The sequence below is a fragment of the Nothobranchius furzeri genome, chromosome 15, assembly GCF_043380555.1.
Source record: "Nothobranchius furzeri strain GRZ-AD chromosome 15, NfurGRZ-RIMD1, whole genome shotgun sequence".
Taxonomy (NCBI): Eukaryota; Metazoa; Chordata; class Actinopteri; order Cyprinodontiformes; family Nothobranchiidae; genus Nothobranchius; species Nothobranchius furzeri.
The window spans coordinates 56,241,905-56,260,889 of record NC_091755.1 but is presented as its reverse complement, the minus strand read 5'-3'; the positions used below and the strand labels follow the sequence as shown (position 1 = coordinate 56,260,889).

Genomic DNA, 18,985 nt, shown 5'->3' with positions numbered 1-18,985 from the left:
CCTGCAGGAAGACAAAGACAGTTTTGACCATCCCATGAGTTATTTCTCTAGAAAGTTTAACTCTAACAGAGAGAAACCCTTGCTTTTACCTTAACACTACAACATTTTGGGGTTTATCTAGATATGATTGCAAACCCCATCTTGGTATTTACTGGCCAAAACCCGCTCATGTTCCTGTTCTGCATGTTTAGATCAAAAGATTGTGTGTTGGGGGTTAACCTCAAAATCTGTCACAAGAAGGGACCAGAAAAAGTATTGGCTGATGCCTTATCATGAGCACTGTACTTTTACTTTTAGTTTTTTTTTACCCAAGCTGTCCTACAATGTGTGTTTTCATTTGTTTAAGTGGTGGTAGTTTTGTTTCCTCCCCTTGGTTGTCTAAAACATAATGCTTGGACTTATATGGGTTAGGTTTAAATATCTGCTGGACATGTGTTTTCCCCTTCTGCTTTTTTCTTCTCTCCCCTCATTTGTGCAGAGCACAGGCTAGTGGAATTCTGGGCTCTGGGTCGACGACAAGATAACCAGGATCATTGTCCATTCGATCAACGATGACTGAGGACTCTGCCTGAACCAGTCAGGAGCCAAGACCACCATACGCAGAAAGTCAGCACCTTCTCCAGTCCTTTCACCTCTCCTTTTTAGCTCCTGCCACTGATTGGAACACATCTGCTCCTGCTGTGGAGTTAGGCTTCTGTGTGAAGGTTTGTAGTGGGGGGTGATGCGGGCTGGGGAAATCTGGGGTAACCAGTACAGTTTCATCATGTAGTAGTTTGTTAAACACTCTAAGAAACTGTTGGTGCCACCCATGCAATGTTTAGCCAATGATTATGTAACATAAGAAAGGATGGAGCTTGGTTTGTTTGTTAAACAATAATAGACAGTTGGGTTAAGTTCTGTACAAGTAAAGCACTTTTATGTTGCACAAATAGAAATACTGTGTCGTTTGGTTATAGATGTGGTGTTTTACCCCTGCTGTAGACAGCCCAATCTACTGGCTGATCTTCAATAATGTCACTGTTTTGGACACTTCAAAAAAAGTGCTCAAACCAGCTGTTTTAGTGTGTGTAGTGTATGTTTGTTGTTTGTAAATGTAGTGATCTATCCCCAATAACAACCTAATAACAATCCATGAATAAAACTGATGTGGCCTAGACATAAATAGGACATGGTAACCTGAGCTGCAGGCCTAGAGGGTACACTTGTACCAAAGCTGTACTTCCAAGCACAACCAGTCAGCAAAAGTTCAAGCTCAGTGCTCACCATGCACAAACCCACAGTAATGCTTTTAAAATGTTCCTAATCCAGCCTTGTCTTATGTTTGAAGTAAAGTGTTTTATCAAGCATTATCTTTACACATCTCACTCCACCTCGCTAGTGCATGCACAAGATAAATCTTAGTTTTCATCACATTAAGCCAATCACTCGCCCTGCAGGTAAAGTGGGCTTGGCTCTCTCAGGTCTAAGCTATGTTGATTCTTGTTCGGTCAATGACTTTCTGTCCTGGATAGTAAGCAGTGTGCACCACAATGAGGATTTTCCTGCTTCTGCTGGTACGTGATGCACATTTTGAATAATTCATTCATCTCTAAATAACAATTATTTAACAGTAAATATTAAATTGTCTCTAAATATCACATACTGAGGCTTCAGTTGTTTGAGATGCGTTTTTTATTCAAAATACTAGAACTAAAAGTACTTATGGAAACATCCTGTATCATTAGAGGATTACATGAAAGAAACAAAAAGAAAATACTTTTTGTTTTACATATTTTATATATTGTAGTTTGTGACTAGGAGCTTTACTCTACCAATACAAATATCTGACCTTTATAGAAGAATGCAAATTACATAGTTTTTGCATCAGAATTGTAAGAAATCCACTTGTTTGGAAAATGTTTGTTTTTTTCAACTATAAGGATCTTTATTATCTATATAAGAACTTTCAAGTGTTTCTTTTACTTTAAATGACTCCTTTATTGCTGAGCTGTCTCAGACTAATTCAATTAGTAAATAAGCTGTCTGTTGACAGGTTTAGCCATCTATTCATTTAGGAAGTGGTTCATCAGACTGTTTTAGGAAAATGCCCCAAGCAGTCATTAGATGGAAGATAAGGTGGGGAATGACTTTTTGTGCAGACTCCTCGTGCAACATATACAACAAGCAAAATACAACCTTTTTTTCTGATTTGTGTTTAAAAAATAACATTGCAAGACAAGAAAATTGTAACTGTCAACAGGAAATACATTTCAGACAGCACCAAAGTAGTCGGTGTAAAGTTTAAGTGCACAGTGCAGTTTTCATTTACGTGGGGGTGAAGGTAGAAAGCTGTGTTTGGCTCTCTCAGCTCGACAGATGGAGCTGTTACTGAACCTAGCAGTTCTGGTCAATGGGACATTATTTCAGAGAAACATTTCATACTGGGATCTAAAATAAAATGACCCCAGTAAAGGTTGCCTTCACTCCTTTTATCTGGTAAACCAAAACCACCAAACGTGGATTTTGGCACGTCGGTGTCAGAGGTGTGACATCGGCATTGAGTCAAATGCTTATGGTAGTTTTATTAAAGAGTTTAATCTGTTCGAAAGAAAAGTTTAGAATTTCAGATTTTGTCTGCGTTGTGAGCAAGTTGTAATTTTGTTTTTGAGGATTACATCCTAAGAAAATCACTGACAGACTTTCTGTTAAATCAAACAACAAACAACAAATATTGTTATTTTTAAACAATAAATGTAGATTTTTCATTTCTTGTATTCCATGCAGTCTTTCCACAGCTGTGTTTTTTTGTTGTTATAAGCAAAACATTTTCTTTTTCTATTTAATAATGTGTTGCTCTACACCTTTTAACTTGTTTAAGCTGCCAATTTACAGACAATTGTACAGACAAACACTTAATAACTCCACCCTAAATAGGAAATGTTGCAGGCAGCACCCATTATTAAATGCAGCACTGATACAATTTTGTTTTTCTGTTCCATGAAGGTTGCGTTAGCAGCCATCGGAGAATCCCAAGGTGGTAGCAAGGACCACAGCCGATTGAAACGGGTAAATGTTTAGTATTTAAAAACCAAATTCTACATTTTCTGCTGAAGAGAGAATCTACTAATTTTATTCTTTTTCTCATCTGGGCTACATTAGGATGTTTTATTGCGTTCTAAAAGGAGATGGGTCCTGTCCACGATTGAACTAGAAGAGAACATGGAGGTGGAATACCCATTCAAAATTTCAACGGTAAATAAACCATCTTATTAACTGGTCAGAGTCTGACAGCTCTCTTTTCCATTAAGATGAAATGTGCTAAAACTAACAGCTCAGTGTTTCTTTTAGATGTTCAATGACAAAACTATAGGGAAGAAATATAAGTTTGAAATGAGTGGAGACGGTGTTCATGACGGATTGTTCTCCATAAATGATACAACCGGAGACGTCTATGTGCACAGAAAAGTTGATCGGGAGGAGAAAGAGATTTATCACGTGAGCAGATATGAGATAATTCCTCCTTCTGACAGTTAATGTCTAATATGATGTGCGACTCCTGTAAAATGCTTTACCTGAGTATTTCAATCCACAGATCACATTTGATGTCTGGGACAAATCAACCAACACAAAAATGGACAGGGAGCTATCTTTTGATGTAGAAGTAAAGGACATAAATGACAAAGCACCGATGTTTACCAATTTTAACAAAACAGTAAATGTGGATGAAAACACAGAGGAAGGTGAGTATACAACTTTGTCAAAAGGAGGATTATCTGCTTGCGGTTTGATATTGAGACCTTTAAATAACCACTTGTGAGGGTTATTACATGGTCTAACAGAATCAGACTTAAAGAGCAAATTGCAGGTTAAATTTTTTTCTGACTCATGTAAACTGCTGTCCAAAAATACTATTTGAAATGCTTATTGTGGATATTTTGTATAACAGCAGTTTTTACAGTAAAAAGTGGCCTTTCTCAGCAAAGCTTCTAAAAAGGCTCTTTTTTCTAAATCTGAACCTCTGATGTAACCAAAGGAGTAAGAAGTTCGGCGCTGCCTCAGCTCAGTGTGAGAGTGGGTAGTTTCAGGGTAGAGAGGTCATGTTATCCAGTCAGTGTGTGTGTGTTTGCTAGATCTGGATTGTGTTCATTTTGATAAACTATAGTTTGTGAAGGTTGTACCAACTCCAGCCTGTCTGGACATCAAGTCCACGGGTTTCCAGACAAGAGATATCTCCATGCCTGAGGGCGTTTTGCGCAGCTGAAAAGACAGACTTCTGTAGCCCACATCGGTCGGTACCGGGTCAGAGAGGTCTGTGCTGGGCTTGTGATGTGAGCACACGAGTTTAAGCTAGCATCATTAACTCACAAGACACCTGCTGCTCCCCAGCTGCTGCTCTTCACATCGCAGCTCAACCTCTCTGCTTTGGCCGATGGTTTCTCCCTCTGGTTTGTCTCTGCTCTCTGGGAAGTGCATTATAACTTTATGGTCTTGGTCCATCGTAAGTATAGTTATAAAATTTTTATGTTAGAATCCATATTTTTCACTGGATTAAGCTAACCGGATTCCCTTTGCTGACGTCACTTGATTTGGCAAAAAAAAAAAAAAAAAAAAAATATATATATATATATATGTATATATATATATATATATATATATATATATACATATATATATATATATATATATATATATATATATATATATATATATATATATATATTCTCACAAAAAGCCTAAACAATTAATTCATTTGTAAAAATAAGAATTTAAACGTGTTTCTATTATGTTTCTCCAAACATTAGTTCATGGAGGCTCTAACTTGCAATTTGCTCTTTAAATCCTACCTGTTCTCTCAATTCACTTTGATCCAGTTTGATGTGTTCTTTTCCTGGTTTTCTTGTTCACCTTGTAAAAGGATTCCTGCCTGCATCTATGGAGGTCACTGATCGAGACATGGAGAAAACGGACAATTCAAAGGTCTCAATTCGTGTGGTTTCTCAGAACCCGGCAGAGCCTAAGATTAATGTCACACAGATTGATGACAGAATGGCCCGACTCACTTTCAAAGGATGTTTTGACTATGATGTAAGGATAAGAATGTTATTTAATCCAGAATAACAGCTGGTTCATGGCTATGCAGTCCCATGCTGATATGGCTTACCTTAAAACAATTATGTTTTTTTTTTCAGAAAGCAAAGCAGTTTAAAGTAAAACTTACAGCAAGTGATCATGGAAAGCCACCTCTTTCCACCACTGAAGTTATTACGCTCAATATTGTCAACAAAAACAATAACGCTCCAAAGTTCAAGCAGAAACAGGCACGTTTTTATGTCATTATTACATTTTGTTTCTAGAATTCAGAATATGTTTGAAACGACTTTATTTCTTTGTAGTACGAAGTTGAGGCTGTGGAAATGACTACCCATGATGATATTTTGAGAATTGCAGTAGAGGACAAGGATGCTCCAAACACTGATGGCTGGAAGGCCAAGTACTACTTCATCAGTGGCAATGAAGAAGAAATCTACAGCCTTAGAACTGACCCAAAAACTAATGAGTGTATTCTGAGTGTTGTCAAGGTAACAGCTGCTCTCCATCTGACTAAAATATGTACTCAGTTCAAATTAATAATCCAATGCATGCCCTCAACAACAATTTCATTTGTTCTGATCACAACTGGTTTGTTTTTCTAGGAGAAGAATTACAACCAAAATACTTTGGTGAACCTGACAATCGGAGCTGAAAATGTTGAACCCTTATCCATTTGTAAAGATAATAAACTGATTAAAGATCCAAAGCTGCTCCCACCTCCAGATTCAGTCAATGTTACAGTGAAAATGCTCGATACCAATGATGCACCTGTTTTTGAAGAACAAACAAAAGAGGTGTATCAGGTAGAAGAGTCGGAGCCAGGACAGGTGCTCTACACTCCAAAGGTTCAGGATATCGACTCATCCAATGTCAGGTATGCTTCAACATGCTGCATGTCTTCTAAGCAAGAAGAAGAGATAACATCTACTTGTTTAGTTGGCTGTCTGTTTGAAAGAGAGATAAAGAGAGGTAAATTTAACTTCGGTATGTTGCAAGATTGTGTGAAGTCTGGCATCTGCTGAGTAGCTGAGGAAGTACTGGATTAGATCCACTGCTCTTCCACATTGAGCCAGTTGAGGTGGCTTGGGCACCTGGTTAGGGTGCCTCCTGGACGCCTTCCAAGTGAGGTTTTCCAGGCAAATCCAACTGGAAGGAGACCCTAACACGCCGGACTATGTTTCACGGCTGGCTAGAAGCCTTGGGATTCCCCTGGATGAGCTGGCCAAAATGGCTTGGGAGAGAGAAGTCAGGCGTCTCTGCTTAGGCCGCTGTCCCATGACCCAACCTCAGATATGCTGACAATAATGGATGGATGGATGTACATTTCAGAGGCAAACAATTTTTAGAAAATTTTATGACAAATATTTAATTTGTCGAATTGTGATCGGGAGATCGGGAGAAGCTTTTCCAGTTCACGCCTCACTTTTTTCACAGCAGTGGCTCAAAATGATCTCCTAAGGCATGGATTTTCTGCTTTCTGATCGTGTGACGTATGCAGATGAAGACCATCTCTAGAGCTGTGATGTCTGTTCTCACGATGTGGGGGCTCGTTCCGACCAGGAAAAAAATGCAAATGACAACTTTAGTCGGCAATGGCAGCAAGCTGTTGTATTTTAAATGACGACCTTTGTCGACAATGGCAGTAAATGATGTAAGGAGTTAAATGCATGTTCTGTTTGGAATTAGTTTTATTCTTTTGAATGTTTTAGAATGCAGCCTCTTCTGAGCTGTCATTCAGTTTGGTTAACTTCGCAACACGTGTGTTTTTGGGGAGCAGAGTGGGAGGAGGTTCTGGGGGGATCTCGTAGTTTTTAAAAATTTACCATGGACTGAAATTGGATTAGTGTGGTTTGTCTGTGGCTCCACAAAGGGTCCCAAATCACAGCATAGCTTCAGAAGGATCTCCTTCAGGAATCAGATCAGTGAGCTCATGGATTACACGCTCCCTAATGAGTGCATGCTCTTCCAAATCCACCAATAACACAAAATCAGCCATGCTGCAATATCAAATTCATGTTGGTCACATGTTTCTTTTATAAATTTTAAAACAAGTTATGTGATAAAGCTAATTTTCCACCTACTTAATTACCATTACTAGTTTACCTGTTGAATTCATTATAGATTCACTAAGATAAATACAAGTAAATATATCTCTTACTGAATAGAATATTTACTAAGAAATCACAATGTAACCATAGAAACACTAGTTGGTATATATGTAATGTAGATGTGTGTGTGCGTGTGTGTGGATGATGCAATGAGTGGATGATTAACTATCTTCTGCATAACATGATGACTTTTCCAAACAGTTAATTAATCATGGATGCATAAATGTTGGAGCAGGGAAACTACTAAAACATGCAAAATAGTTGACCTCAAGGAACACGATTGTACACCACTGACTTGCAGTATGCAGCTTATCATCTACTGCTCAACACGTTTAGGTGAAATGTTGTAAGTGTGCTTATTGTCTACCTGATTTGGTTACCATATTGGTAACGGTGATTTTCATGTGCCTAGATTTGTCATGGTAGAAGATCCAGCTGGTTGGATGTCTCTTGATGAAAAAACCGGAAAACTTACAACAACCAAGAAAATGAATCGAGAGTCACCCTTTGTTGATGAAAACAATATTTACCGAGTTGCTTTTGCTGCTATAGACGACGGTATGAGATGGTTCAAACAAATATCGTAACCACTTGACAATTTTCATTAAGTGCAAATAAATAAATGAAATTAAATTACTTTCCCTCTGCTGTTGTTTCTTAGGCACACCTCCTGCCACAAGCACCTGCACCATCAAGGTCCACCTCAGGGATATCAATGACAACACCCCTAAGCTGGTCAACTCAAGTATGATCTTTTGTGATAACAAAGTTATCAAGATCATGGTGCCTGCTGAGGACAGTGATGCAGAGCCATTCAGTGGACCTTTCATCTTCACCTTGAAGGATGATAAAACTCTGAAACGGCTGTGGAAACTTGACCCTGCTCATGGTTGGTCCAAAACTCCTTTAAATACTTATTGATAAAACAAAATTAAAGATACTTGAAAAGCCACTGACACACATCCTTACATCTTTACCAGGGGAACAAGCTGGCCTTGTTGCTCTGAAGTCACTTGAGAGGGGTAATTACTCCATTCCTCTGCTGATTCAGGACAAACAGAATATGATTGGACATGAGACGTTGGAGGTGGAGGTTTGTGATTGTGGAGGAGGAGACGTTTGTGTCAGGACTATAAATCCATGTTCAACTAATGTCAGTGATGCTGCCATTGGAACAATAATCCTTGGACTGCTTTTATTTCTGTGTGAGTATGACAATCATTAAACCCAAATAATCTAGACACAGTAACAACAAACACAAACAAACAAAACTAAATACCTTTTCCAAATGTTTAATTATTTCTTTCCAAATCTAACACTATTAAAATTGTCACAAGAAACACATTAGGCAATGGAATGGTTTTGCTTAATCGTCATCTATATGCATTTCCTTAAATCAACTTGATGACATTTCAACGACCCTATTTCACAAACATTGGGACGGTAATTACTGTAAGTTATCTATTGGTATTATGCATACCTCAGATGTTAAAATGCACAGCCAAAGAGATACTCAAGATCTGCTGTGTTTTACATTGATGAGAATGTGGCATGAAATGATCAGGTACACATTTACACATGTATGATTGTAGTTCCAAATGTTATTAACATTAGTTCTAAACCATGGATTTAATATGAAGTTGTATTTTGATGTGTCTGCAGTACTGCTGGTCATTATTGTTTGCTACAAACAAAAACAAAAGTTCCAGTCTTTTGAGGACCAGGGCCAGCAGTCACTAATCCATTACAATGAAGAAGGAATGAGCGTTGACTGCAAGGTCAGTTAGTTGTGAAGTGATTGTGACAAGTTCATGACTGAAACAAATGTTTTCTAAATGCAATCACCTTTCTCTTTTCTCCTTTCTCTGCTAGGCTGAACCTGTTCACCTAATACAAGCAAGTGGTGGAACTGTGACAGATGGCATCAAGCAGAGCTTTGTGCAGGTACTCAATAAAAAAAACTTCTTGTGATATCTGATATTAGCACTCTTGAGAGTTTTATCTAGGCATTGTGGGTACAGCAGTCATCTTACATAGATGTGATGTTTTTAGCTTGCTGTGATGGTTCATAGAATTGTAAATGGTAAATGGACCATATTTGTGTAGCACCTTCTTAGGGTTTGACAACCCTCCAAGGTGCTCCACAACACAATGAGTCATCCACCAATTCATACATGCATTCACTCGCTGGTGATGCCCTGGGGCACACTGACGGAAGCAAGACTACCGAAAATTGGCGCCACCGGTCCCTCCAACCAGGGGCGCAACTACGTACTTTCAGAGGGGTATGCAGACACATAAGAGACACAAATTATAAATAATAGCTCACTAAAATGTTTTTAGTGAAACTAAAGCCTTTTGGCAGCAGCTCACCTGTTCCTTCCACACTGATATAGGAAATCCTCTCATCAGCAGGTGACATCAGAGCCATGACTAAACACAAAAAGACAAAACACATGTAAAACACTGACTTCAGACCGGCCTACCGGGAATTTCCCCAGTTGGGGCCTGGTTATACCCGATGTCCCCGTTAGACAGGAGCTGCACATCACATTATTGTTACACCAGAGCTTAGCTCCACTGATGCTCGTTACTGCAATAATATTCTACAGAATTTTCATGAGTAAACACAACTTAGATCTGTGGCTCATGTATTAAACCATCCGCTTCAACCACACCCCAGCATCTCGTGGGGGCGTGCTTTGAAGCGCTATTTGTGTGTGTGTGTGAGAGGGGGTGGGGTGGAGTTAAGAAGCAGAGGGGCGCCTAATCACTGGCGTTGTTTCTGTTCTTAATTAAATAATTTGCAGGTACACAAATGGACAAAAACACAGCTGTTATCAATCACAGGAAATGCATGTAACTTGGACTTCCTCACAACATTGTCACTATCAAGTCCTGTTCTTATCGGCTTCACTGGTTAGCCCACTTGAGCGCAGGCTGAAAAGATCTCATTAACACTTACATCACCACCACATGCTAACTCGATTTTAACTGGAAAAAGTTAAACCACTTTGAAATGTCTCCAAAAAATCCAGAATATGGGGGTGCATTTCTTAGCCAATACAAACAGGCATACCCAAATTACACATATCCTGGCATATTTGCATTGGCATCCTAACCAGGTGCTCAAGCCACCTCAACACCTCAATGTGCCCCTTCCAGATGGGAGAGCCCAGCCACTCTGTGGAGAAAACTAATTTTGGCCACTTGTATCCACAAGCTCATTCTTTTGGTCACTACCCAAAGCTTGTGACCATACGTGGCAAGGGGGAGAAACGAGGGCCCGGGCGGGATTCGATCCCCAGATTCCAGGGTGAGTCATGCGCGCTTACCAGTCAGCCAAAGGGACATCCCCTTGGCCAAGTAGCCAGGGCGCATGACCAATCGGGACACTGTGACAGGACGCTCACACTGTCACACATAGATGAGCTGTAGATCAACCGGTAAGTCTCTCTTTACCGCGACAGACTGGTACAATACCCACATTGCTGTTGATGCAGCATCAATCTGCCTATTGATCTTGCACTCCATCTTTCCCTCACTCATGAACAAGACCCAGAGATACTTAAACTCATCCACTTGTAGCATGACCTTGTCCCTGACCTGGAATAGGCGTTCTACCCTTTTCCAATTTAAGCCCATAGACTGCGAACCACTCCAGCGAAAGCTCAAATTCACAGTCTGATGAAGTCAGCAGAACCACATCATCTGCAAAAAGCAGAGACTTGATCCTTAAGCCACCAAAACAAATCCTCTCAACACCTTGTATGTATCTAGAAATCCTGTTTATAGACAGAATTTGTGACAAATGGCAGCCTTGATGGAGCTCAGCTCTCACCAGAAACAAGCCCAACTTACTGCTGGCAATGTGGAACAAGCTCTGGCACAGGTCCTACAGGGACCTAACAACCCATATCAAAGGGCCTGGTACCCCATACTCCCGGCGGACCCCTGCTTTGACAATGGAAGCACAGAACATGACCAACTCGGACTCAATGTCACCCGCCTACACTGGGAAATGTTCAAAATTCAGAATTTAATTTTTTCATTTGAATTGAAGCTCTTTCTGACAGAGTACTCTGCCAGACATTCCCACCAGACCCACACAATGTATTTAGACCTGCCAGGTCTGACCGGCATGCTCCTCCAGCATTGATGCCAACTCACCACCAGGTAGTGGTCAGGTGACAGCTCCGCCCCTCTCTTTTTCTGAGTGTCCAAGACATGTGGCCGCAGATGTGATGAGACAACAACAAAGTCAATTGTAGAACTGCAGCCTATGGTATTCTGATGCTAAGATCACATACAGACACCTTCATGCATGAATATGGTGTTCATTATTGACAATCCAAGATGAGCACAGAAGGCAAATAATAAAACAACGTTCGGATTCAAATAAAAGGTGGCCGTTCCTCTCAACCATGCCTCTCCAGGTCACTGTTGTTGCCCACATTGTCAGCTGTCAAGCTGTTTTAAACATAAATCTAACTTTATTTGTATAGCACTTTTCATACAAAAGAAAAGGCAGTTCAACGTGTTTAACAGATTAAAATGACCCAATATAACCCCCATTCCCATCCCTTCCCCACAAATATAAAAACAATTCTGACAGTTGCACAACCCATTTGCCAAGCACACCCACCCACTCAAAATGTTCTTTAAGAATAAACTTAGGTTAATTTGGACACACCAAAATCAGAGAGAGAGAGAGAAATACATTTTTACACTGGGTTTTTAAAAATATGTCATACAGACACACAGAAATTACAGATTCAAGGTCCAGCTTGAATTAAAAAGCAATATTAAAAACAACTAAAAATACAATATGAAAAAGGTACCATTAAAAACCATATACCATGTCTATGCTGTAATAAGTATATTTTTGCAAACATTAAGCATGCAAATTCTCAATGGTTAAACAGCAATCATGATAGCCAGATTTATCCTTCTCTTCTAGAAAACTAAGACAGTTGATCATTTGTGGTCTGATGAGAGGCAGGACATCGCCACAGTGAGTAACATGTTTCTAAAACACCCTTTCAAATTGAAGCTTGATAAAATAATGTTTGAAACAAAACCTTGTCAACATTTCATCTTGTAAAAATGATTTAGCCCTCAGGAAAATGAACAAGAGGTATAAGTAAATATCTAAACATTAACATAAGTATTCATCAGTCTTTTACACTTTATTTGAACTTTACAGCATTTACCCCAGCAGATAAACTCATGCATGAGTATGGGCATGGACACAAGCACACAACAACAAAGACGCTCAAGATCAAGCTATGATTGTTCATCAAGAGTGAGTCTTCATTTGACTGTATGACATTAGGAAATCACTTTTATACTATTAATTGGCATTGATTGAAATTGTCTTGCTAAAATTACAAGAGGCTGCTTGAACCCTCAAATTTTTATTGGTGTTATATTTTGGTATGTTGTATATATCATTATATTTTTACTGTGGCTTCATTGCCAGAAAAAGTGAAGTAAAAAATATGTCTAAACATTAGTTTCCTTTTTAGTTTTCAATGGGTCTTGGCAGCAAGAGGAGCACAGTACAAGTAAGTAAAACCCCTATAACAATTTTTAAAAAGCGAGTAAACTCAAAGAAGCTGTTCGCTTTGCAAATATACAGAATAATATCTCTATCTCTCAGCAGATCAGCACCTTGACATACAGAGGGTATGTGTCGTCAAATCCCCATCTCCAGATACTGGTGGAAAATGTAAGACAGCACCAAACCTTTAAATTGAGTGCATTTAAATTCAATCTCAATGTGACTTTTTCATTTTTAAATTCGACAGAGTATTGACAAAACTTCTCGAGAAGAAGCAGTTGGACAAGAGAACAATCCCATTAAGTTTGCATATGAAGGAGAAGGGAGCCGATGTGGGTCGCTGGATGAGCTGGCATTCGACATCCTGGATGGAAATTTGTCCTTTCTGGATCATCTAGGGCCACGGTTCAACACCTTGGCAGAGATGTGTAACGCTTCAGTTGTGAAAAAAACTGCAGCTTTGGAAGGTACCAAGGGCTAGAGACTTTAACAACGTTGCCTGATTGTAGTTAAAAACGATTTATTCGGATTTCCTGGGAAGGTAAACACAAAAGAGTCCAGGCTTTGTACTTTTTGTAGATTACGTAAATTATGGATTTGAGCATGCCATTTATCAAGCCAGTGATCTACATCGATCCATGGGACACGGATTATTGTATCAGCAGCCTCGTTGTGCTTGCTGTAATTCATGAGCATGCCTTGCTTAGTTGATTTAGAAAAAGTAGCTGGATGTGTTTTAATATTAGTTTTTTTTTTTTTACAAAAACTTTTTTAAATGTGAGGGATTAGAGCTACTTAACAGCTGACTTTGTAGCTTTGGTGGTTTTACAAAGACAAAATTACATTGCATGGGTAACAGATAACTGTGGAAACTGGGATCTTAGCATTTGCAAACTGCATCATTGTCTTTGTTTGTGTTTTTATATTTTATTGAAGGTTGGCTGAGAAGCATTACTTTAATCTTCCAAGGCAGAGTTTAAAAAGTCTAGAATACTGTAAACGGTTGGTGGGATGGTGGGAAATAAAAACCAAATACAAACTTATAGACGATTAGAAACCAATGACAAAAAAAAAAAAGAAGAAGCTATGCTGAGTCAAGGGCAAGAAGAGAGCAGTTGGTGGTGTGAACTCTGATGGTTGGATGCTCTTGGAAGCACTGTAAATTTTTATAAATTTTATTTTCGTTTTAGTCTTGACTAAAATTCCTTTTCATTTTACTCCCAATTTAGTTGTCCAATTACTTGAAACTTTAGTCTTATTTTATTCAAGTAGAACAGAAAACAATTTTAGTCAACTAAGACAAATGTATATTTCTTCTGATGCTATCATCTTCAACTCCTGTAAAGGAAATGTTAACTACACCTACTCGAAACTGTAAAGCAATATGAAAAATTCTCTTTGGATCAATAAAACTCATGTTTATTTGTTCATTTATTTCTCATTTAATTATTGTGTTACATTTCCAAGAAGGTGACAAACCACCTGTAAAAAAGGGACTTATCACAATCATAATTAATGAGCACTCGTACTTAGTGCATGAAAAGGAGTGGGAATAAGTAAATGTATTTAATCACACCCACATTTACACACATTTACTGTCTGCATCCCTGCTGTTCACATGTATAGTCAGGGCTGCCAACTCTCACGCACTGAGCATGAGACACCCGCATTAGACCCTCTTCACATGCTCTCACGCCACACCTCCAATCTCTCACGCTAAACCAGCGCCTGCACTCCCCAAACGCGCATCAGGCACAGTGTGTAGGGCTTATGAAAAAACCCAGATTATATTAATTTTAGCATTAGCAACTGAACAACAAGCACACAAACAACACTTATATAATCATTTTACTGGCGTTATTTCACACACAGAATCCCATCTGTATAATCCAAGCCGATGTGCTTTTTTCCGCTCTGGTTGTGAGATGGGAGGAGCAGTATGCTCCACCTGCTCTTGATGGGATGGGCATAAGTCTCAACATTACCCCCACACCCCCACCCCCCCCCACCCCGCTCACCCCAAACCCCATGACCCAGTCTCTCTCTTTGAAATGTTCAAAAGTAGGCAGCCCTCTGTATAGTGATACTGATAAATATCACAGTAGTACCCGGTACTGTTGACAAACTGGCATAAATATAATGGTAAAAATTCAGATACCTACAAAATTTTTACCAGCAATGATAACAATTAATACTGGTGACAGAGACAACAACTGGGACAAATTACTAAATTAAGAAATAGCAACTGAAAGTTTTGACGCAAACATAATTTATAACTACAGATGCATATTTAGGACCCTCCTCATATATTTGGACATGGCAGTACATTAACTATTTAAATTGATGGAGGCTTTGGGGTTACTCATGGTGTGTGCCCAGACTGTTCCACAGTTTCACGCCGCTGACACACAAAAACGTTTTCGTGTACTTTAGACTTTGGGGATTAGAAAATATCTGTATCCTCTTAAGTGATATCTGCCTACAGTAGTAAACAACTTTTGTCTATTGTCAGGCAGTAGGTTATTGTACGCTTTATAATATAAGATTATAGCTACATTGTTCAGGGGTTCCTCCTTTATTGCAGGAGGTCCGTTCTACACATAACCTGGAAAAAGTGAAATCTGAAAAGTAGCCAGCTTGACTTTATATAATTATTGTAGACGTTTTAGGACTGTAAAACCCCTCACTACACACTTTGTATACTTTTTTCAGACAGGTATTAACATTTTCACACTTTTCTCTCTTGTTTAAACACTCTCAGTGCCCTAATCGTGATGCAGAACACAACGCACTGTAAAAAATAAAAATAAAAAAGCATGCAAAATTCTGCCAAAGATAAGACTTGTTTTATTTTGCATGAATTCGTTTTCCTTTAACTACATTAGCTACTTGAATGCTTTTATGGGCTGCCTGAATGTTTTTCCTCACAAAAATACACCAAATGCTGATCATATTACAGCCATAGCAGCACCTCAAAAACAATAAAACAACCAGATGTGCCACCCTGTGCACTTGGTTCGGTCCAGCATTCCTCTCCTATCACGTGCTCGCTGTTACAGCTGTATAGTTTAAAACCAGGGGAAACCCCAGAGGCGTACTCAGCTAGCACAGACTTTTTAGATGGTCACATTTTCCTCTCAGCCGGAAGATTCGGAAATTTAAACAACCCGGAGTGAATGAACAAGTGATGGGTACAATTTAAAACCCCTTTTTTGTTAATGAATCACACTGCTCACTTCTGCAGTATTAGTAGTGAGTTTGTAGTGGTTCGATAAGTGTTTCTCCACACTTGCTTACAATAGGTGAAGTCAAAAACAGATGGGAGTGACCGTGTCTGTGGAAAAATTAAATATAAAAATTTTTTTTTGAGCAAGAAATATTGGTCGCATGACGTGGGCAGGACATAGGCAGGCCCTGCTAAAGTGATTCGGGGACATCTGTGTTTTCATTTGAAGGCAACACAAGCGTTTAAACAAAAGTAGACATGAGTAGTGTTGCTTTCGAAGACTCTGACATGAAGCACACAGTTTGGTACTCTTCTCACTGAGCAGCATGGCTGCCATGGGTTCCTCTCTCAATCAAGTGTGTTCATGGCGATTCTCGTGCTGCCGCTGAATCTTTGTCAGGTCTGAGCTGTGGTCTGAGAAGATGTTTATCCCACTGCTTCCTATTTGTCAGTGAGCTGCATATTTGGTGAGCTGCCACTGGCTGATTCTACCTGTGCCAGTTAACTACAGAGCCCATTTCAACATCCTGGTTCTAGTTTTAGGACCCTTATATGGCAAAGTTTCATCATACATTGGTGATCTTCTCAGTCCCTGCACCCCTAGCAGGTTTCTGAGGTCTAGTGGTTGTGCAGCGCACCAGGCTAAGACCAAAGATGACACATCATTTACTGCCTTGGACCCCAGACTCTGGAACTCTGTCACTCTGAACCTGAGGTAAGTGGGCTCAGTGGTTTCTGTTAATGAGCTGATAACTCATCTGTTCAGACCAACTGTCACGTGATATTCTGTTCACCAACTTCTTCTCCACTAGCTTCTTTTCAAGCTGGTATTTCTGTAATTTCAAAATTGTGCTTCCTTATGGGTAGCAAGGGGCTGGGTACTCTTCTATAACCCCACCGCCTGAGAATTCTAACCGAGCAAATCATCGCTGAGCAGTGTACGTCACACACACACAATGCTGAGTTTCTCATGAACAATGAAGATGGTGTCTGAAGCGGAGTTCTCTGCAGCTCTTTCCTCTGTTCTAAATGACTTGAACATGTCTTTAAAACCACAACAAGAAGAAGCGCTAAAAGCCTTTTTTTCTAAAAACTAAAAGATGTTTGCAATGTCGCCAGATGCCATTCATGACTTCAGCTAAAAAACTACAGTGTTCTGCAGTACAGTCGGCATTTCCGCCTTTTTTCTGATTGGTTGTTTTTGAGCTGGCTAGTCCCACCCCTCATGTGCCTCTCTGCCTGTGAGTGACCAGACTAGTTCTCTGTGCAGACATAAAGAGAGGACGAGTTTGGCAGGCCAGGCTAGATATCTGTCAGGCTGGTTTACAGTCTTGAAACTAAGAGTTACATTGATTCTTACTTGTGTGGGTTTACATGTGGTCGCTCAACGATGGGCGCGATAGGACTTCAAACGTTCAATCAACAAGACAAATTTGGTGTTTGGGAATAAGAGGTAGATACCTGATACCAGTGATGTATTGGGTTCACTCGCACTTAATAAAGTATATAGCTGCAAGTGTCTGGGTGTGTGCATGGATGAGAGGCTGACTTAGCCGCTGCATATACTAAGGTGACCATACGTCCTCTCTGTCCGGGGCATTAAAGAAAGGGTTCCTATATTGATGAAAGTGTCCGAGTTTTCATCCAGGACCAGGGTTTGAGCTGGAAGCCCTGAACTTACATACCCAGGGGAGCCAGAAAAAAAGACCCTTTTTCTACCTAAATTACAATATTGATATGAACTCTTAGCATACCAGATTTCTTCTGAGCAGACAGGGGTAGAACGCTGATTGTTGATGCGCTCCAAGCAGCTGCGTCCTGTGCACGGCACATTCAATTCAATTCAATTTTATTTATATGGCGCCAAATCACGACAAGAGTCATCTCAAGGCACTTCACATAATAAACATTCCAAAGACTTATAATTAACACGATAGTTCATGTCTGTTCATATTCACTGGTACTTAAGGTGTTTTTATTCATGCCTGATATGCTCCGCTACTGCAGTGGAGCTCATCATCCATGCTCCGGTGACTTCACCTCACTGACATGGCTGGGCAGCGCGCACTCCACTATTTCTGCAGTCGGTAGACCTCTTTGATCTGCTTAGAAACCAAAACAATAAATCAGGTGAAAAAGTAAGAAGCCATGCAGCAGGTTTTTTTTTTCCTGGAGAATTGAGAAGAGATGCAGGACAATGAGAGAGGGACAGGATTGTAAAAAAAAAATTGTGAAATAAAAAACAAGAAAACAAAACAAGTCGGAAAAGGAAAATATTGGAAAAGGAAAATGTAGGTATGTTGATCCTACTATACCTTTTCACCTTTTTGTATAAGCATGTAATATTTATTATATTTGATACAACTCAGATCACTTTCAACACTCCACACCCAGGGCCCTGTCAAGGAATTTTGGGGGCTATTTAACCAAGGCCAAGCTTGGGCTTATAAGGGTGGGGGTGCTACATGCCAAGCACTGCTGATTGATTTTATTTGTCTTTCACTCTGACTGATTATATTATGTTTCTCATGTGCAGGCTTCCTATGATCTGTAAGGACCTCCCATATCTGCTTTCTATTGGTTGCTGTGGTTTTGGTTGGCCAATCAGCTGGTGAGGGCATCTGTCAATCACCTTGGGTTCTCATGCTCTTGCTCCCTCTGATTTTGGCTGCGTTCTAAGAGTTTCAAGTGGAGAAAGTTGACAGGTATGTAGTGGAAAAGGTCAGCTTGGGGTACTTTATGCATTTGCTCACATAGATTAGTTAATGTCTAGACACATTAGGTAAGCAGAGGGTACCATCCCTTGTATACTCAAGTCAGTTAGGATTTATCATTTTCTTTAACGATGATATAGATGCCGTGCTAAGACCTGTTTTTGATTATGGATACTTGCTCTATGGGCCTGCACCCTCTACAAATTTGAGAATACTGAATGCTGTTCAAGGTAACGCCTTGAAGGTATGTAGCTGGGCCATCAACCTCACATTTGGCTCTTTAGGTGGAGATAGAAGAGATGCT

General features: G+C 39.7%; 1 protein-coding gene across 1 annotated transcript; it reads left to right on the top strand.

The window, feature by feature from the left end:
- Positions 1-1,429: 1,429 nt before the first annotated feature.
- On the top strand, positions 1,430-14,171 carry LOC107391172 (cadherin-like protein 26). Its single transcript, XM_015968311.3, has 19 exons — positions 1,430-1,553; positions 2,983-3,045; positions 3,139-3,231; positions 3,328-3,474; positions 3,572-3,719; positions 4,895-5,064; positions 5,169-5,297; positions 5,373-5,558; positions 5,673-5,944; positions 7,591-7,736; positions 7,840-8,067; positions 8,159-8,383; positions 8,841-8,956; positions 9,051-9,122; positions 12,139-12,192; positions 12,385-12,483; positions 12,707-12,745; positions 12,841-12,909; positions 12,989-14,171. The coding sequence occupies exons 1-19, from the start codon at positions 1,530-1,532 to the stop codon at positions 13,220-13,222; spliced, it is 2,514 nt and encodes an 837-aa protein (XP_015823797.3). The 5' UTR covers positions 1,430-1,529; the 3' UTR covers positions 13,223-14,171.
- The last annotated feature ends 4,814 nt before the right edge of the window (positions 14,172-18,985 follow it).

Coding starts and splice junctions, on each gene's coding strand:
- LOC107391172 (XM_015968311.3), top strand. CDS start 1,530: ATGAGGATTTTCCTGCTTCTGCTG. Junction 5,945..7,590: donor ATCGACTCATCCAATGTCAG/GTATGCTTCAAC, acceptor TCATGTGCCTAG/ATTTGTCATGGTAGAAGATC. Junction 8,957..9,050: donor GAATGAGCGTTGACTGCAAG/GTCAGTTAGTTG, acceptor TTTCTCTGCTAG/GCTGAACCTGTTCACCTAAT.